Source organism: Betta splendens, chromosome 7 (assembly GCF_900634795.4).
Source record: "Betta splendens chromosome 7, fBetSpl5.4, whole genome shotgun sequence".
Taxonomy (NCBI): Eukaryota; Metazoa; Chordata; class Actinopteri; order Anabantiformes; family Osphronemidae; genus Betta; species Betta splendens.
In genome coordinates, this window is record NC_040887.2 from 16,185,900 (window position 1) to 16,206,637 (window position 20,738).

The following is a 20,738-nucleotide window of genomic DNA, read 5'->3' on the forward strand; positions in this document are numbered from 1 at the left end:
TAGTTGATTAATACTAATAAAATGTTTTTGCATTAGGGCACAGATGGACTAATGATTTCTTTTATTCATGTTTGGTAGGAAGTTGTTGTGCTTGTCAGTCCCATCTATTGTACAAAGTTCTTGCTACTTAATCAAATATAAAGAAAAATATTTAATCATGGGCACGTCTTGTTTGGTTCTAACTCACCACCTTGAAGTCCTCTGCTCTGCATTCTGTGCCATGGAAATGACAGGAGAGCAGCATGTCGTGGATGTCGTGACCCGTGCGGTCATAAAATTCCCACATGTTGAAGGGTCGCGGCTTAAAATTGTGGAAGTCGGCTTTGACCTTCAGCGTCTCCAGAACACTCTCCTCCACAAGGTGAATGTCCCTGATCTCATATCTGTACAAAAAGAACAAGTGAGGTCAATAAAACACAAGGTTTTAGCTTCTAAACTATTTTGTACACTTCAGGACAGTTTATCAGTGAACCTTGACATTGCTCTGACTCTGAAGTGATAGTTTAGATTAAACCTGGTTTCTCTGGTTCGAGACCACACCTGCTCCCTCACCAGACCACACCTTTGGGCGTTGCCTTTGAGCCACGCCCACTCTGCCTCTCCCTCTCCCTCGTTGCTCTGCATTTAAGCCATGCATTGGTGCCACATTGGTTAGCCAAGCCATGTCTAGCCTGCCGTAACTCTTGTTCATATATCCTGTTTAGTCTTGTTTGTTCATGACATGCTTTACTGCAGCTTCTGTTTAGTTTTGTTAGTTCTATTAGTTCATCTGGTTTTGTTTCTTGTTCTGTTTAATGAGTATTTGCCCCTGTAGACTCTGTAGCAAACAAAGGATTAGGATGGGTTAGGATCAGCACCATTTCAATTGTATGTAAGTATATGCATCAGTACAACTTGGGCTATAATGCCTGATGTAGCATTGAGGCATGTTTCACTAACCACATCTTCTCAGTGATATTCCCGCATTTTAATATCTTGTGTACGCACAAACAGATTTTTTGATAGCCTGGTATCAATTTTGTCTGTATCTCCCGCTACTTTTTTCTGAACAGAATAAAAGCCTGTAAATGGGGAGTCGGCCAACCTGCATCTCTCTATCGGTGGCACTGGGAACTTTCCTTTCATTTAATGGAGCTCACAAAACTCTGACAACGCTGCCTCATTTCAAGAGAACTGAAAAGCAGCAAATGTGCATGCTCTCTCCCCTTACTGTGATCTCCCACTGTGCTATTATTAAAAATGTCACCATTTTAATGGACTTACCAAAGAGCAAATTGTCTGGGATTTTTACTGAACACTGATTCGAATCAAGGATCTTTTTAAACCTTTTCCTATGACTGTAGCCACTGTTGTTCTTGTTGATCCTTTGTATGACATACCATTATTGCACCCAGAGTTTTTTATGCATTAGACAAATAGAAATAAAATTTGCCAGTTATGCTTTATTTGAAATGACATGGTAATGTATTTTCTATAAACTGTATAGTAGATACCACAGCACAGTTGGTCATTACATTACTATGGTGCTGTCACTATAATACTATACTAACCAGTATTAAATCAAATTAAAATCTAAAAACTAGAGTCATTCAGATTTAAGAATTTGCCCATGAATTTGTTTGTGTGTCAAAAATGGGGTGTGTTTTTATTTAATTGAAATAAAAATTAATGGAGGGGAGGCATTTGTGTTTGTGTCACAGGCAAACCTGCCAAAAAGTCACTTATGAGATAAAATCCCACATGCACAAGCTTCTAAGATCAGTGAGCACTGACACGTATGCCCAAAAAATTTCCCAGACCAGTGACTCTAAACATCAGGAAGTGAACAGCCTTAAATTGATTTCATACCATGAGCACTTTCATTTCTGGCCTGGGGTATAACAGCTAAGTGTGCTGTTGCATCGCATCTCTACTGTACCTTACCAAGGGAGCCTGGATAATAAGCACTAAGCCTACTTAAGAGTGTATGAGTTGAGATGAGTACACGGTGCAGGAAATTTAGAATCCATTTGGTGACCAACTTTGAAATGTCTTGAACTGCTGCCTGAAATTTTGAAATTGGGACATTTTCATTCAGTGTTTATTATTATGATTCAATCACATCACCATTGCATAAAGAAAATTGTAATTTTAGCGTTCAGACTGGGATTTTCATTAATTAAAGATTAATGATAGATCTTTGCTGCATGCCCACATAAAAGTGAAGACAGGCCTTTAGCATTGCTGAGTCCTGTCCTCAATCTTTTTGACGGACAGCATGTCAAAGATTCCTATCATCTAAGTTCTGAGCTTTGGCTTTTATGTGTTTGAACCGTCAGCTGCCAAACAGTACTCCACACTCCCCTGTGCTGCACCACTGTTCAGCACATTGGTAAATGATAAAGTCTTGGTGATAGTTTCATTTAGTTCATCAGAAACTATCCAAAGAAACAAATCTATTACAGATTATTATGTTGCAGCTCTGCTGAAGTTTTAGAGACATGAAGATTTGAATGTATCACTAACAAAATACTCAGAGCATCTGCCCTTTCACTTAATCAGAAGAAGCAGACTCTCCATATCGTTTCCTCTTGTGCATGAAGCACACAGTGTTGCCTCTATGCAGTATCCAGTGCCTCCAGCTGTACCCACAAGACAGCTGGAGGTTTCTGATGACAAGTCCTCCGTTCATTTAAGCTTAAGAAAACTGCTCTCCAAGCATGCAATCACTCGACAAGGGTTCAATAGATGATTAGATGCAATTAACAGGTCCTTTACTTAAGTCAAAGAACAAGGTTGCACTGGAAAATAGGCTTATTACTATTCCAGTCATGCATTGGAAGACTTATCTTAAACTAAAAAATGCAAAAGACTGTATTCTGCAACTTTTTAATGTGTAAGTGTAATGTTTTATAATGTTTTATCTGCAGAGTTACTTGGACGCTTCCTGTATTTCCTTGTAATTGAACTACTAGAATACATTACACTGCATCACTAAATTAAAAGAGGGCATGATGTTTGTTTTTTTTATCAGAAATGATCGAATAGTTAAATAATTAAATTAAAAATGAACAATAGCATCCATGTGTATTGATTACGTTGTCGTCTGGTTACCTCTGATTGAGCAGGGCCAGCAGCTCCCCCGCGTGATACAGGTCATTGCGCGTCACGCGGCTGAACCTAAATGCGTTCAGGTTGCAAAAAGTGATCGCGGGGAACGTCATGATTGGGGTCGCGATCTCGTCCAGTTTGGTGACGTGCGGGTACTCGAGGTAGAAGTGGATCCGGTCCACGCACACGTACAGCAGGAACGTCAAGGAGCCCAAGAAAAACACAAGCCACAGGCAGCGCTTGATGCAGATTCGCTCGTACGTGAAGATGTGGGAGATTCCGTGCAGGGTCGAGCTTTGCGCAAAAACTTCTAGGGGCGGAGGGTGGTTCGAGTCCATGTCTTCGGTCTCTACCTTGAGATCCATTATCACTGTGCTGTGAAACTTGATCTGTCGCCAGAGTCGTAAAACTGGCTATCTCCTAACGGATACACCTATTATTTCACCTGTGGCGCAAACTGTCATTATCCATGCGAAGAGGTGCAAAGGCGCTGATACCCCACTGTTTGACGAGGCGGCTCGGTCGCCATCTCCCACGCTCACAGGTAGAAATGCGTTGTGAGCATCCGTCGCTCTTTTAAAAAGTCACACAGGCAGAAATTGTAGGCAGAAGTGGCGCGTTTAAGAGAAGCAGACCTGCGAGAGCCGCGTGAGACGAAAGCGTGTCGAACCCAGATGTCAAGACGGTCCATCGCCACTGCATTACACCAACCACTGCCGCTTTCTCACTGTGTTGCAGCAAAGCAAAGCCAAGGCAAAACAGACGGGCTGACGGTATTTCATCCGCCTTTGAATTCGCTGATCAGTTTAAAGTCCAGTGAAGCACGAATCATTCCTGCACGTCAACGACAGTAGGGAACCCGGGCAGAGAAACATCCTTCTGACACTTCGCCTCGTTTGTTAAAGAGTTCCCCTGTAGCTCCGCCGCACCTACGTCGCTTTCTATCCGCAGACTGTGGAATCCGATAGCATGTTTGGAAGTCAGGTCTGTTATTTCGGTCAGATGTGAGTCGTGATGTTTCTTCTGCTCGCGTTTGTGTACGTGGAGCAGCAGCGAAGGAGAGAAGCCAAGAGACGAGTGGCGCGCTGCTGTTGTGAGTTATTGTAGTTTCACTCAACCACAACCCGATCAGAGAGAGGGTGCGGGAGAGGCTCATTTAGGGACCTAAGCTGTAGTACAGCGTGGTCGCGCAGTACCTTTTTATATTGCGGTGACATCAGATGCTACAGTGCCTCTGGAAAGCATCACCCAGGATTGACGACCACAGAGGCTATTTAGTGAGACAGCTGGAAATAACGTCAAAAAAACACAGAGAGGAAACGAAAAAGGGGAAAACAATGAAAAAGTAAAGCAGACCTCTTCGAAGTAGGAAAGTAAAGTAAGTTTCATTCTGTACTTCAACAAAATTAATAATTACTAATTACATGAGCTCAATAAAAGCGTCAAACATGCTGATTTGTGCATACATGTTGGAGTCTAGCCCAAGATCTGTAATGATCCCTGGACTTGACCTGCCAGCCGCTCTCTCTCTCTCTCTCTCTCTCTCTCGCTCTCTCTCTCTCGTAATGTCACGCCCACCACACCCGCTCCCTCTCTTTCCCTTAGTGGACACTCAGCATTCAGGACAACACGTTACACCTGTACACCCAGCCCATCAGTCTGTGCTGAGCCCTTGTTCACTCTGGACTAGTTCGAGCTTGCTGCCTGTCTCCAATCTGCTTTTGTCATGCTGATTACTAAGAGGACCTCTGTAAAGTCTGTTTCCTGTTCACCATTCCAGGTTTTGTGCTTTCTGTTGCAGTGGTGACTAGTTTTGCTGAGACCGTTTGTCAATACCCGTGGTTAGGTTTGAATGTCTTTTTTACATGTCTTTTCTGTTTGTGTGTACACTGTGTGTTAGCCATGCAGTAGAATCCTTATATGTCATGCAATGTGTGTTCTGCTATTTCTGACCCTGTTTCCTTCCCCTCTGCTCCCATCCATGTTAGTCACACAGTAGAAACCATTTAAGATGTGCAATCTATATACAACCAGGGTTAGCCATCTCTATCATGCCCCAGCGCCATGCCATAGCTATTTATTTATTTTATTTAAATTGAGTTTTATTTATGTCATCCTGGTTATGTTTCCTGCTTTATAGGAGTGTTTTGCTTTGTCCAGTCAATGTTTTAAAAGTTGGATTAAAGACACTTTAATATTTGTTCTCTCAGTCCCGCAAGTCCTTATAGACCCGATTCACCAGCTTTGATGGTCTGGATCCTGACAAGATCAAGCTGCAGATCCTGATACAGGATAAGCTTTGTGATTTGTGAACTGAACTCTATAAAATAGGATTCTTTAAGTAATTAATTTAAGTGAATAGATAGGGACTGAGTGACAACTGTTTGGCCCTAACAAAAGGCAAAATGACTTTGTCTTTGTCATTTATTTATAACATTATAATAAGAGAAGTCAGACTTTATTGATCGCCTTGGGGAAATAGTTTTCTCTGCATTTAACACATAGACACACAAGGAGTAGCAGTAAGCAGCCACACTTGGTGGGATCGACTGGGTTCAAACAGGCAACCTCCCACAGACCAATGCTTGAACCACTGAACCACCAGATCACTTTATTTAGTTACATAATCTAGTACTAATTCAAACTCATCACACTGTCAGGCTAAAGCAAGTTTTTACTAGGGCTAAAAGTGAAAGAAGTTGTCACAGGCACAATGAAAAGCAATACGGACCACTATTTAAAACTCATTTTTTATTGGGACTGCAACTAAAAATATTCACATGTACAAGTATACCGTGGAGTACTTGCATTGTATGATGAAATATGCTGCATTGTAAAAATAGAATTTTAAATCTAGATCTTTTTTATGAAAAGAACTGGAGTGAATTGTTTAAATACAGTCACAATAAGGCAACAACAACAAAAGTAAACAATCCTGTAGTGAAGACACAGAAATGAATGAACAGTGACATTATTGGTATGATGATAATGATTCGGAGATTAACCTGATCTTATTACTTCCTGTGACATCGATATGAATCAATATATGTCAAAGATTCAATAAAAACTCAATTGAAGCATTTCTTCATCTGGATTGAATAAAAAACATATCTGGCACAGCCTACCTATACAAAGACACCAAATAGCAACAGGCACACTGAGATTGGTATTTTGTTGTCCATTATGTAATGACTGATTGGATGTGTTTATATACTTATATACTGCAAGTTGTGTTATTTGAAAGCAAAATTAGTGTTTGTTGCATATTTCAAATTTGGTTAGAGCCTTTTGCAAGCAAAATATGTCATTGTGACAACTGAGCTGCTGTTTAGGCCTATGTGTGTTAACTGTTTTGAAAATGTGGAGTTTTAGTTGACGTCTGCCTCAAAGAAATCTAGTGTAACTCTCTGATGGTTTGACAGACTGACTGCTGTCCGTGGTGCTGAAGTGACAGTTTCCTTCCAGGCCTGAAGGGGGCAGCAGAGCGCGGTGCTGCTGCATTTAGATAGGATGAAGGAGCTGAGACACGTGGGAAGCAAAAAAAGAAAGAAAGAAGAAAACAGGAGGAACATGGCGCTACCCGCTACTGTATCCCGTTTGTTTTGCTTGACTGGGCGGATTTTCACCTCCCCGGCATCCAGGCACAGACAAACTGCGAACATGCCCACAGAGAGACGCTACATATCTACTTCACCGAGGAACGGTGAGTGAAGGATCCTTGAACCTTAAACAAAGCGGAGCTGTTTTCCTTCGCAGTCCCGAGGTCAACATGAGACACAAATGAATGTAGTGCTGCACCATGATAAGCCTCCTATAATGTATCGCCGGGTAACAGTGCTGCAACAGCAGTTTACTCACAACAAAATAAATAAGCTACACCTGAGGGCTCTAAGCCCGACTCACCTGCAGAGAGCCGTTGTTGTCCGGTGCGTGGGTGAGTGAATGGGGGAGGGCTACAACACCTTGAGTCCACATGCTTCGTCTGGCCTAGAGCCTAGAGAACTCCTGCCCTTTTTTCCTGACAAGGGCGTAGTCATTGTCACGTTAAACATTTGGTCGAAATCAATCTGAAATATGAATCACGATGTGCGATTTCTGCTTCTATAAATTAAATTGTTTTAGCCCAAAACACCTGTGTAGTTAATGGTGCAACTGTAAGACTGTGTTGTAAACTGCCTGTGACTTCACACTGGAAAAAAGTTTAGCATCTAAATTACCTTACACATACAAATGTGAAATTCAGTGTAACTAGCAATAAAAGCCACTCAACTGAATTTAGTGCAACAATTAAAATATAGTGCTTATTTATTTACACAAGAAATAACCCAGAATTTAAGTAATGGCTAAGTTTAAAGAAAGTCGACTGTGATTTGTAATTAAATGTCAAGGACCCGGCTGCCTTTCAGAAGCTGGAGTCCAGGTGGAGGTGTTGCACCACACAAGGCTCATTTAGCCAGTACAAAAGTCTGCAACATGGTAAATGGTTCTGCACTTGTGTAGCACTTTTCTATGTAGTGGTAATTAAAGTCCTTTACACTGCATTCACATTCACCCAACACACAACACTCTCAGAACATTTTGATTATTAATAGCGACACTCATGCTGCATGATTGATACATTTTTAGGTTTTATATATTTAAATTAATAACACTAAAATCTATATTTACTCATGGTTCATAACTAAACTGAAACTGTAGCATTACGGAGCAGTGAACCTGTCCTAAACAAAATGTCTTCACTGTCGATAAGTAAAAATAATACGAAGCACCCTTTTCTTCTCCTTGGACCCCGTTTAAATGCTGATGAGGAAGTTTAATGGTTTAGTTCAAACAACTAAGGCTCAAAGTCAACAAATTAATATTTAACAAAAAAGCAAAGTTCAGAGTTTACTGTCACTGTTTTCCTGTGATGCATTAGCAAACATCACCAGAGTATGAATGTTACATTTTTCTGACTGAAATTTGTTGAACACTAGCCTGTCCTTTACTTCATATTTTGAGAGACTTTTATGATCATTTATGTATGTTACAGATTTATAAAGTTTTTGCAATCAATTATTCATAAATGAACAAAACAAGACTTTTTTTACTACATAACATTTGACTGGTCACTTAAGTAAAGGCACAGATTAGAATAATAAGTACAATAAAAACAACCTTTGAGGTAAGTGGGATTAAATAAAACACTAAATTGAAAGTCACCATATTTTTTATTTTCTCTAGATCTGCGATTTAAGCTTGATGAACGAACGGCACACAGCAGTCTGGACCTCTTCAAGAAAGATACTGGAATTATCTACCGCATGCTGGGCCTAGACCCCAGTCACGTGGAAGACAACCCTGAGCGCTTTAAAGATTGGGCTGTGGTGTTTGGCGACGAGAAAATAAGCAGTGGACGCCACTATTGGGAGGTGACTGTCAAAAAGTCTCAGGAATTCCGTGTGGGTGTGGCCGAGGCTTTGATGTCCCGAGACGACTGTGTGGGCACCAACAACTCCTCCTGGGTTTTTGGCTACGCTCAGCGCAAGTGGTTTACTATGACCAGCAACAAGATTGTCCCTGTGACACTAGTGGGCAAGCCGGAGCGCATAGGCATCCTTCTTGACTATGAAGCAGGCTTGCTGGGGCTGGTGGATGTCGAGCAGCCCAGGCTCATTCACACCATTAGGGCCGAGTTCAAAGCTTCTCTCTGTCCTGCGTTTGGACTGTGGGACGGGGAGCTGCTCACACACTCTGGCCTGGAGGAACCTAAAGGCTTGAACTGAGACAGTAACAACTGTGATGGCGAAAGGCTGTGGGCTGTGTTTATTACCATGGCAACAATTTCTAAAACCCTAAAACCCCTTCAGTTTTTTCCCTTCAATTGTGTCATATATGGGTTTTCTTTTTAAAAACAAAATGCAAGGATGCACATGCACCATTTTAGTGTTTCCACAATGTCCTAAACATTTAAACTATTTATGAAGAAATAGGATGCTAGAAGCCTTATTACCAGTTTTTTTGTTTTGTTTTGTTTTGTTTTGTTTTGACACACTGATGCATCCAAATACATCATTGACAGCCCAGATTACTTTAATAATGAGACACTGGTTATTACTGTATATATAGTCCATAAAATACAGTCAATGACCTAAGCCTATATCAGGTGTGTTCATAAAAAAAAGTGCAGCTTCAGTGTTAAACCATTCATAGCTCAGACTAGATCACTAGAGCTACTGTATAGGCAGATATTTAGGTTGTTTTCTATGCAGCGCCTGCGTGAGCATTTGATGATTTCTCTTGGGAACCCATCTGAGGAGCCATGGCATCCACATTCATGGGAAATACGCCGGACTAAAATACATCACAGTTGTTGTAATAACTATGGGAAAGAAAGCAATATCTCTGTTCTGTGGTCCATTTCCTAATCACAGCTCTTAACAATGCAAGCTCAAACTCTGTTTATGTCCTCCAGGCTCAGGCAGTTACGTCACATAAGCTGTTTTTGTGTGTACCTCATGCATTACCTCTCAGTCTAATAGATGTGAAAAGGAAGAATGATTGTTTTTTGAGAGGAACTCTATACCAGATTGTTTTACACTCTGGCAAAGCTTAACCCAAGACGAAGAGATTTTCTTATCTACATATTGTACGTCAATAAAAACAACTTTTTTCACAATCTTTTATTTACAGCAAAATGACAATTACATTCATAGTCATGCAGAGGAATTATTCACTGTTAAATCTAATATAGATTCTCCCATCTTTATCACCAAACAAAATAAGATAAACATCAGTCCCTGAAGGGAATTAGTACATAAACTGCAGTTTATGCATATTGTGCTATAATCTAAATGTGCATTGGTCCCAATGGCTGAGACTTGAAGATGTTTCTGTACAAGCAACCAACAAAAAGAGCTCAGACTAATGCAGACTATTAGGAGTGATTCCTCCCAAGAGGAGAGAAAGCCCCATCATAAACTGTCCAGTGTGAAAAGCAGCTTTGAGGATGTTTTGACACTTGTATATAGCGATAAAGAAATACTTCAATATCAGAAAAAAAAATAAATAAGCAAAAAATACTATTTACGTGTTAGCAATGTGAAACACTAACCACATAAATGTCAACAATGCTACTATGTGAAACTAACCGAAGGCTAATATTGTCAAAATCTTTGCCTGGCTCATCTTTCCCTGCTCAACTGCTTTTTAGTCACTAAAATAACATCACAACAAAGGAAGCTGCAAGACGAGTAAGCCTCACTGAAAAACATTTAAAAGGTAAAATCATGCTCCCTCATGGCATAATTACATACTGCCTAAGTAAATGGGCTTTTTTAGTTTCTAGAAATGCAATGAACAGAGTATAGTCCTGTACTCAACCAACATTCAGGAACGACTATTTTTATTGTTATAATAATAATTAAGCTTATACATGTACTTTTAAGGACCCTGTGTTCTTTTAGTCTTCTCATACATAAATTAATATGATCCCTTGCAGTTAAATTACTGTATGCTCTTCAGCGTGTCTAGTGTTCTGCTCGCCTCGTCTGTGTCATTGGGCGAGTTGCTGCTGTTGTATACATGCTGGTACTCTTGCAGGAGCGATACAACAACATCATGACTGAACTGCATGGCATCATCCAGAGGTGTATTTCCCCATCTGACAGATAACACAGTGAAATATGAGAAGTGATAATATTGATGTCAAAACATTGCCTATACTTTCCTAATGTAAAAATTGATGCATTTATATTTAGGAAACCCTACCTATCTTTTACGTGTGGGTTCACTTTACATATTTCAGTCAGGAAGATTACAGCCTCCACATGACCTGAGAGAAAGACACAAAACAAGAAATCCTGCATTAAAACAAGAGCCAGTTATGTTTTATCCAGGTTGTCAAACCAGTCCACCATTCTCTAATGTAATTGTTTTTTTGTATAAATATCAAAGCTGGATATGCTGCAGAATGAATGAACTTATAATGAGGGGTCACCTTCAGCAGCAGCGATATGGAGCACTGTGCGGGAGTCATAGTCTCTCTGCTCCATGTTCACAGCTGAAAGGGCAAACCTGGAGAGAAAAACAGGAGCAGAGAAGGGAACGTGCATGGAAAGGTTAAACCAGACAATTAAAAATTAAGCTGAGCTGAGTATTTTTATAAATACAACAGTAAGGCAGGCTTAATCTTACAACATTTAACAGTGGGAATTGTGTCAGTGTTCTCATGTAACTCTCGGCAAGCAAATGACTTATTCTTCAAACTGTCCAGCTGGTCCAAATTCATTTACCTCCTCAGAGAAGAGATGTCACCACTGTAAGCTGCAAACATCAGGTTCACCATCGACTTGTTCTAATGGAAAGCAATAAAAGGCCACCTTTAGATTACAAACTGCATCCTAAAGGTCTTACTAACAAAGCTTCTGCATTGCCCGTCTGACTCAACTTACTGAATCTTCATCTGATCTTCTCCTTGGGTCGTGTTTCTTTGTGAAATGCCTCAGGTTGTCGTAATTGTGGAAGTTGTAGTAGGACACCAGTTCCTGGTGAATCAAATGTTGGATATTTAATGCCTGAAGATGCAGACAACTAGATAATGTCAAACCAGGATGAAAACTGATTACCTGACAAAAGTGAATGCCACGAACACTGTTTCCAAGCCGATCTAAGGGCGGGGACCAACACATCATACCCATGACGTTGGGGACCACCAGCAGAACCGCACCTGAAACGCCAGATTTGGCAGGCAAGCCCACCTACACAAGACAGTAAGAGTTCTGATCTGAAAACGGCAGTGTACCTTAGCTTTAAAATGTTATGACAGTTCATCACTCAGACTTCTAAGGCCAATAATCTTTTTAAACTAATTTCCAGTTACTCACATGGAAAGCAAACTGTCCCGAGAAGTCGTACATGCCACAAGAATGCATGAGACTCAGGGTGTTGCGAACGGCTTCTGCGCTCAGCACACGCTCACCTGTGATTGGACAAATACCACCATTGGCTAGCGTGGCAGCCATCACGCTCCCTGACTCACAGGTAACCTCAATAGAGCAGAGCTGGTGAAATGACAAAAAAAGTACAGAAGCATTTAAAGGTTTAAAACACATGTTGTGAAGCTCATTGCCTCAGTGCTGATGATGACACTTACTGTAACCTAGAGTCAAACAATAAGGTTTACTTAATAAATATTCAAACAAAAAACACTGAAAAACATTTTATATCAATAACATTATTGTCTACACATTAAGCTATTAAAATATAAGGATGTTTGCATTAATTTTAAGACTGATGAAAATTATGTTGTGAGAGAGCTTTCTCTGAACAATGCTTTAATAAAGTATGACACTGCTTAAAGTCAAAATTCTCACCTGAAAATAGAAATCAAGGGCTGCAGTCATATCTGCATTGTCAGGAAAACACTACAAAGGACAACAGACTCCAGTCAGTCACATTGAAGTAATTCTGACCTTTCTGAGAACCTGAGCAGTGTGTAAGATCACCTTTTTCTCTTTGAGGTAATATCCGATTGCATAATTCCTGTCACCAGTCTCCCTCTCTGACTGGAAACTGCAAGAAAAGAAGAGGTATAAGAATGCTTTGCATGACAGTATGACAACATCCTGAACCACAGTACTCACGTTGCATTGCTAAATCCCACATACTCTGCACCAGACATGCTTTTCAAAAACTCCATCACCTACAATAACATCAAAATGTCCAGATAGTTCAATGGTGAGACAACAACAGATTAAGAAGAAACTAATTTATTAAGATGCATTTACTCACATAGTCGAACCTCTCTGCCTTATTTGAATGAGGCTGTAAAAACAGAGGAAGAATTGACATAATCCTGAAGTAAAAGTTTTACTAGACTTTGTCAGCCCCTGCAAATGTATTTGAGTACTAATTTGAGTACTGTGACACTGAAGCATAGTTTTCAGGTCACTCTCATATATGTGGCCTTTGAGGTATTATGGCCTTTAAAGTATTATGACTGCGTGATGTTCCTGTGCCTGCCAGAACATGTAGCAGGGTTGTTTATGACCGTGGTTAAGTTTCACACCATGACCAAGCTGTAAAGTTACCAAACAGGGAGTCATAAATGATATGATATGATATATTTATATATATTTATATATATATACATATATTTATATTTATAGGCCTTCACAGCGTAGTATATGTGCACATATTCAAGCAGCCCACATTTAAACACAGCTAACACACCTTCTGTTTTCCTGACTGTGATTGGCTAGGAGCGCACACACCCCTTTGCTTGCATTTCCCTGTTGATCTTGTTGAACGTAACCCACATATGACAAGAGGCCCAGACTATTTTCTAAATCAGCTGTGAAATGACAGAAATGAAGCTCCTCGACATTCCACAATATGCTACAGGATTACAGATAAATCTGACAGCTGGTCAATCTGATGTTGGCATGGAACTGAGCAGTACAGTAATAGATGAATCATTACAGATGTGATGGCATTAAATATGATCATAATATTGTTTTATATGAATATATTTAAACTCTCACCAGAAATTCAAAGGTTTAAATGTTCAAATAATATTATTTTCTAAATGTACGTCACCTGTCAGACTGTTTTTATACCAGTGCCTCTTTGACGTGTTGTTGGTACTGTTTCAGAACAGCCTGAAATAGCCACATTTCACTGACTTGTTCAAAAACTCTGACACATGGTCCATAAGTATTTTTCGTGTAGCTTTCTGAGTGGCTGCAGATTCATAATTAAAGTTGGAAAACATTTCATAAAGTTTGACTTTTAAACCTTTTAATTTTCAGCGATGTCATTCATGTGATGCCACTCCCTATGTGACATGCTCATCAACAACACATTAAATCATTACTGTATGTTTTAAATACCTTCCTTCCTTCAGCCATAATTTACTCTCTTCATCAGTTTTTACCTTAATTAAAGAACTGATGACAATAGCTCCAGCATTCACCATCGGGTTGTGTGGTTTGTCTGAATAAGAAACAAGAGTATGTTATCACTCACTTTTCCCTAACCACGAGAGCAATAAAGTTAGATTGAGTTTGCTTTAACAGAATTAATTCAATAGAAAATAAACACGCAGTTGCGGTAAGGAAATTACCTAGGAAATTAATTAGGAAATGAGAAAAGATTTCTCAATCTGGGAAACTTCATAGATGCTAAAATGACAACTTGATGTTTCTTCATTTGTATTTACTTTTGCCACCAACCAAATCAGTGAAAATTACAAGTCAATATCCAGAGTAACTGACAAGCCAGAACAATAAATAGTACTGTGTATTTTTTTATTTTGTAACCATTGCATTATTTTAGGTCTTACCTAACATCATTTATATTAATCCCTTACCTTGCTCATTAAGTGATAGTTTGTTAAACTTGAAGCCACTCGGCTCTTTGCCCACAAAGTGGTGAACGTGTTCGCTGCTGAGCTCATGCACAGCGATGGCATATTCCAAGGGCTTCACACACGACTGCAGACAGAAGGGAACCTTGGTGTCCCCCACTGAGTGTCTTCATAACAGAAAGAGAAGCATGGACACAAAACAAAACAAGACAGCATGGGTACAATGGACATTTTAGAATAGACAAAGACCTTAATGTCAGTGTGTTGCAATACCTCTGGCCGTCGATTGTGCACAGAGATACGCCCCAGAGTTCATGGCTGAATTTAGCCAGCTGAGGTATGTAATCAGCTACCTGAAAGTTGACATAAGCTGTTAGTGTAGTGAGCGTAGCACAGTAAACACGCAAGCGCTGACTCGCTCATGGTACTTACCTGTCCTGCCTCCTGCCTTTGTGCACTGTCGTACATCCTATTAATCTGCTGAGCATACTCTTCAAATTCAGGGATAATAAATTTTTTTCTGAAAGCCTTGGTGAGCAACATGATGTTATTACCCACACACCTGAAAGGCGGACACACAACAGATGTTATGAGGAGGGATATAAAACACTTATTAATACAAGGTCAGAAGCCAAAATTGGTTTATTAATAATAAATACGGCTTGACTTCATGAAATATCTGTAAATTTCATTGATTACCAGTGCTGTATATAGTTAAAGATATATGATGTAAGCAAGCCTTGCCACAGCTAGTTAGAACTAAAATAGCTGGCCTGCAGCTCTGTAATTTAAGGCGTTTCTAGCATAAGGTTGTAGGACACCAGGAGAAGAGAGTGAAGACTAACTGCATTATTTATGTGGGTCATTTCCTAAAAAGAACCAAATATAGCTCTCAGTTTCTAGTAGCTTATTTAAAGGCAACTCTTCAATGTTCTTTAGAAATGGATAACCACACAATGTGCAGAAACAAGGACACCGGCATTTTAGTTCAGCCAAGGCAACCGGCTGGTGTAACCTTTGAATGTTCACAACCAAAGCCTGAGCACGAAGTGACAGTGTTTCCACAATAGTATGAAACCTGACGGTGCTCAGAGATCTGCTGGGATTAATGGAACAGGCACAGTCTGGAGCTTAACCAGAAAGATGGCCTTTCACCAGCAGCCTCAGAGAGTGCATGTGAGTTTGCTTAGTAGCAGCTGTCGGTCATAAAGTTCCTGTCTCTCTCAGTCCCTGGAGTCAAATATCACTGACTACAGATTGACTCCTTACGTAAGAGATTGTGCTTACGTAAGCATAGAAAAGCATGAAGAATTCTAATCTATGCTAATGTTCAACATTGCCAACATGTTTTTTTCTTTCAATACATTGAACAAGGCTTTACTACTCTACTTGTTATAACTGTGCATGACATAACATAACATTAAATCAAGATTGTTTTACCGTCTGAAGAGCTTCTTATCCATCATGACTGGACCAAGAGAGTCCTGCGTGGATTGTCGCATCTGACGGATGCAGTCACGTAGTCGAGGGTCAGATGTCAGCAAACCTGTTTTCCTCAAGGCCTTAAGAGGATGAAAAATTAAGTAAATTAACACGAGAAACACAGTGATTCATAATGACATAATCAAATACACAGAGTCAAGCACATCAGTGCGTTATGTAAATCAGCAGGATATCAAATATAAGCAGAGCGTCTATTTTAGGGACTGTGTGCAAGACCATCTGACCACACTGCTTTTGAGTCAGCTGCGCAAACATGCTAAGACTGCAAGCTTTCTTCTGCTTTTGCTGAATGTTTCTGAGAGATTTTAAGCTTCAGGGCAGGTAAAATACAAAGGTTGGGATGCTGATTTTGTTTCCATGCCTACAATTTGACTGTTTCTATTTAACTGTATCTACATCATAAAACAGATTTTGTCATAAGTTGTTTGACATTAACTGGTATCTCACCTGCTAAAGTGATCAGTTACTCAGTATAATTCATCAAAACCATTAAGTAACACATATATATTGCTCAATTAGTTGATTAATTCTTTCAATCAGTCTTATTCACTCCTTCAAATGTGAACTGTAACGATTTTGAATTCTGGCAGGATTTTTACTATCCTCTGAGGATCAGTTCATATTACTCATTCATATGATTCAGTCATTACTGTCAGTCAAGAAATTTAACAGATTACCTGAAAATTTTAAAGACAACTGACAATATAAATAAAATAATTATTTGTGTAGTTTTGTCCATACAACAATGGCTCAGTTTTACAAATATCAGTTTTCAAATATTAGCCAACTAACTGCAAGTTATTTTAAACCAAAAACACTAATACCATATATCCAACTAAATGATACACTGGGTGCAGAGTCACTTTACAGAGAACACTTTGACCATCTTTGTCCTGGCCCAGTGACCTCTACAAACACACCCAGTCATCCATGGCTTAATATCAGGCCACCTGTGTTGACACACATCTCTTCCTCTGAATGCATGTTGCTAGATTTCAGCGTTTCCGTAGTTAGCCAAAGCATCAGGTACTGTGTGGCCAGGTGGAAACACGAGCGTAAGCCCTTGTCGATAACTTCACTTAGGTTGAATAAGCTTATGGATTGGTGCTGTAGTTACGTCTACTTGTTGGTCCATTGTCAAAGACAACTCTTTGCATGACAGGGGAACTGTGAATGTGCTTGACTCACAGAGATAAACTGTGACATGGGGATCATCTCTTTGCCTTCAGTGATGGTGTAGAAAAGTAGGTCTTCCATAGTGGACATCAACCTACTTCTGCCAAAACAAACACAACATTGTTTATTTAAAAGTCAACTGGCCTGAATTGATCAAGTCAAAGTAAAGAGCAACGGCTCAGCATTCTGGTCATGTCAACTCAGAGCACAATACTTATTAGGTAGTCAAACTGTTGACCTAGTTTTTTTACATAATATATTTGTGTTTTGGAGAAGACTTGACCTCTGTGCCATTACTGTATGTGGGTCAAGACTTATACAGTACTGCAGATTAGGTTACACATATCTTTCTATGCAGTTTTACTCACACGCCTGAAAGATAATGGGTGTAGCACACATTCAAGTAGTTCTGTAATATTAGTTGTGCATATACTGTAGGTCTTATTGTGAGTTATTGTTAATTGACCCTCTGAATACTACAGCTTTTCTGTATAAACTGTATAACATTTGTCCTGGCTATATACAAGGTGTTGGAGGATTTTCTATAAACCACAGCAAATATGAGCTGCTAAAAGATTTTGGATTTAATTTAATTTTGAAACATACATTTAATGTAGAATAAAATCACAACTGAATTATCTTTTCTGTTTCTAGTTTAAAACATTTACTACCCCAGTGACCAGTTTATTGTTGATAAAATATCAAAATATTTTAATATACAAACAATTAAACATCTTTCTAAATATTAAGAATGCTCTACCTCTAAATGATTATATGCATTAGAAAATATACAGCCATTAATATTTTGTCTAATGAATGCTGATTTACTGTATTTGTTTACAGACAGGCTTCTGTGACCTACTTGGAGTGTCCTTGGTCCACATCAGGACTGTTCGGGTGGTCAAAGGCTCTTTGGGTGTGGGGTGATGCTGCAGCCCAGCAGGGGATTGGAAGAGGTGGCTGTGTCCTGGACAAAACAATGTTGTCAGCTCCAAGTCTGGCAGAGATTCCTGAATTTTTAAATAGCAGCAAGATTCCCGGGTTAGCAGTCCTCAGACGTTTCAGGCAATGCATTGTGATGAGTAGTGCTTAATGTTTAATAATTCAAAATGTCCTCCAGCAGCTGATTTAGAGAGGTTTTATGGCCAGTGCCCCTTCGCACCCTCTGAGCTTTAATAGCAGCTGCTGCCTCACAGACCTTATCATGTAGTGGCTGTGGCTTGGGGGTGGGGTTGTGACACATACTAGTATGTTAGTTCAGATGGTGGGGTCAAAAACATGTAATCTGCTCGAATCAAACAAGTTCTGTCAAGAGTACTGCCCTCTATTATACGCTCTATAATGTTTGTCTCTGTTGTTTAGATTAGACGTAAGATTACTAGTCAAGATAGAGAAAAGGTTCAACCTAGCTAGGGTTGTGATCAGCTTTACACTGAGGTCAAGAACAGGGAAACATTGATTAATAAAGAAACTTTATTTAACACACAGCCAGGATTTGATTTAACTTAACAGCTATACTTTTTAAGGCAACTGCACATTTAAAAATTTTGTGAGCGGTCTCATTTTTAATCAGGAAACTATGTTTCAATGTAAGATTTAACAAAATGTTTTAGATTTGTTTCTGTAAAATGAAAGTTTGTGGTGTTACATCAAAAGAAGAAGACATTTCATTATGTTCAGAGTCAATGCAGTAACAACACAGTCACAAACAGTTCAAAGAGCGGAAGGATGAGGAAATATCAAGGTAGCTGAACTCAGACCAGTATATATGCTTGTAAACAGACAAATTACCATTACTTTTGTATCTAACAAATGATCTTTTTTCTGTATATAAAGTGAGTATGCCTACAAGGACAAAAACAGATTATTATTGTTTACATACTATAATTACGCAGTAATCATGATAAACCTTCAACCTTGTATGTCAGTTATTAGGTTATTATTCATTGTGAACATGGAGTGGCTTCAGGCATGTGTGTCAGTGTGAGATCGCTACAGAATGATTCCTACTGTCATGAGATGGCGACATCCCATGGTGAGTGTCCTACACTCCTACGCTTGCGTCTTGTCTTGTCCTCTAGATGGCGTGCTCACTCTAGGTGCCTGTATTTGGTTTGGCCTCTGTCTATTGCTTCTTGCAGTGAAGACATCCCATGTGTCTAGAATCCTTCCTCTCCACAAGGATTTTCGGCAGGTTTCCTGCTGTTCAAACACACTTTTTTGGTTAAATTACTCATTTCTTGAGTCTTGAGCTTGTCTTTCTGTCTTTAGTGACAGTGTGAGACATTGCATCTAGCATGCAGAAAAGTCCCAGGAAACATTTGAAGACGTATTATTTGTCACATCCTATGAATTATTTTGAGGCTTTCTTTTTCAATCTACCATGACTGCATTGGGTTTAACAGCACACATGATAAACATTTTACCTTTGTAATGTTTACATACTGTGCATTATCACTTTGGAAGCAGATGCTAAATATTACCATGGTATTATCTCCATTACCACAACAATAAGGCCTCACAAGGTTCTAGTGGTGTCCTCTGCATTACTAGAAGTGTGACTTCTCTAAGGGGGTTCATGCTCACCCATGGCCTTTCTGCACTACCTCTGCCAGTTGCAGCTTCTCTGTTTTCAGGAGAAAATGTTTTCCATTCCTGGGCCAATGAATGCTACCTTTGTCCCTTCATCCTCCATCTTGTGTGAGAAAGCCCCCCCTTACTGCACTCACCAAGCCTGCACAAACTTAACCTCTTCCCCCCTCCACCTCACACAGGAAAGGAAACGCAGGCCTAGCGCTTTGATTCCAGTTTGGTAATCTGAAGGTCCGTAAAAACCATGGCTCAGAGGCCACTTTAGGCAGCCTGGGTAGTAGCTGCTAAACTGTCACATGTTTGGGTAAATCAGGCAGGAATTCCACTTTCACCAACTGGGTAACAATCTAAAATATGAAAATAAATATATAGGCTTTCATAACTTAACCACCAGGATGATATTTTTGTATAATGCAGTTGAGTGCTGACTTCACTTTTTGCAGTCTTGTGTGTTTTTCTCAGATAATTTCAACTTTTGGTTTATAAGTCCACAAAATATTATTGTAGTGGGCATTAAAGAAGCATCTACCAATGCCCCAGTCTCTGCAGGGAGAGATGAGTCATGGGTTGTAATGCAAATCTTTCTCGAATAGGAAAAATATTTCTTCATACAAAATATAATAGGTCTCATTCAGCATATATAATATTTATCCTAAATATTTTATATGGGCAGAAATAACTGTTAAATGTGTGTGACCTTTGACCCCTAAGCTCACAGCAAAGTAAGTGAAGCAATGTCTATTCATGTTTGAGTTGTTTCTGAATCAAAAAGATCAACTGTTGCCGTTTAAGGAAAAAAGAAAATTACTCAACTCAACAAAACATTTTTTTGTTGAGTTGAGTAATTTTAACACATGAATAATTGTTTTCGGCTTTCTTTCTGTTTGCTCATAAATTCCCTTTGATTAATTACCACATGACGTGAAACACTGCCATGCTTGTCTTTCATATCCTTTCGCCCACAGATACAGTAGGTGCTGCTACTCTGCCAGGTGCTATTTGTGTGTACACAGTGGACCACAGCAACCCC

At 39.6% G+C, this 20,738-nt stretch overlaps 3 protein-coding genes across 3 annotated transcripts in view; 1 reads left to right on the plus strand and 2 right to left on the minus strand.

Moving 5' to 3' along the window:
* Positions 1 to 4,623, minus strand: part of LOC114858575 (acid-sensing ion channel 1A-like) — a 196,032-nt gene extending 191,409 nt beyond the window's left edge. The window contains exons 1-2 of the mRNA XM_029155969.3: positions 3,094 to 4,623; positions 188 to 383 (exon numbers count right to left, since the gene is read on the minus strand). Of these exons, the coding sequence (XP_029011802.1) occupies positions 188 to 383; positions 3,094 to 3,455 (558 nt within the window). The 5' untranslated portion in view covers positions 3,456 to 4,623. The remainder of the gene's footprint in view (positions 1 to 187; positions 384 to 3,093) is intronic.
* Positions 4,624 to 6,584: 1,961 nt separating this feature from the next.
* spryd4 (SPRY domain containing 4) lies at positions 6,585 to 12,134 on the plus strand. Its single transcript, XM_029155970.3, has 2 exons — positions 6,585 to 6,793; positions 8,314 to 12,134. Exons 1-2 carry the CDS (start codon positions 6,601 to 6,603, stop codon positions 8,853 to 8,855), a joined length of 735 nt encoding a protein of 244 aa, XP_029011803.1. The 5' UTR covers positions 6,585 to 6,600; the 3' UTR covers positions 8,856 to 12,134.
* On the minus strand, positions 10,458 to 18,320 carry LOC114858574 (glutaminase liver isoform, mitochondrial-like). The gene is made up of 18 exons (XM_029155968.3): positions 17,979 to 18,320; positions 17,129 to 17,216; positions 15,878 to 15,999; positions 14,870 to 14,999; positions 14,711 to 14,790; positions 14,441 to 14,604; positions 14,006 to 14,064; positions 12,862 to 12,894; positions 12,714 to 12,772; positions 12,576 to 12,642; positions 12,444 to 12,494; positions 11,955 to 12,131; positions 11,697 to 11,828; positions 11,523 to 11,615; positions 11,364 to 11,425; positions 11,069 to 11,145; positions 10,840 to 10,903; positions 10,458 to 10,732 (listed from the first exon to the last, which is right to left on the minus strand). Exons 1-18 carry the CDS (start codon positions 18,188 to 18,190, stop codon positions 10,576 to 10,578), a joined length of 1,827 nt encoding a protein of 608 aa, XP_029011801.1. The 5' UTR covers positions 18,191 to 18,320; the 3' UTR covers positions 10,458 to 10,575.
* Positions 18,321 to 20,738: the final 2,418 nt, after the last annotated feature.

Excerpts from the sequence above, each read along its gene's own strand:
- spryd4 (XM_029155970.3), top strand. The coding sequence starts at position 6,601 with ATGAAGGAGCTGAGACACGTGGGAAGCAAAAAAAGAAAGAAAGAAGAA. Across the intron at positions 6,794-8,313 it reads ATCTACTTCACCGAGGAACG|ATCTGCGATTTAAGCTTGAT; the intron begins GTGAGTGAAGGA and ends TATTTTCTCTAG.
- LOC114858574 (XM_029155968.3), bottom strand. The coding sequence starts at position 18,190 with ATGCATTGCCTGAAACGTCTGAGGACTGCTAACCCGGGAATCTTGCTG. Across the intron at positions 14,065-14,440 it reads ACTATCACTTAATGAGCAAG|ACAAACCACACAACCCGATG; the intron begins GTAAGGGATTAA and ends TTTCTTATTCAG. Across the intron at positions 11,616-11,696 it reads GTGGCATTCACTTTTGTCAG|GAACTGGTGTCCTACTACAA; the intron begins GTAATCAGTTTT and ends TTGATTCACCAG.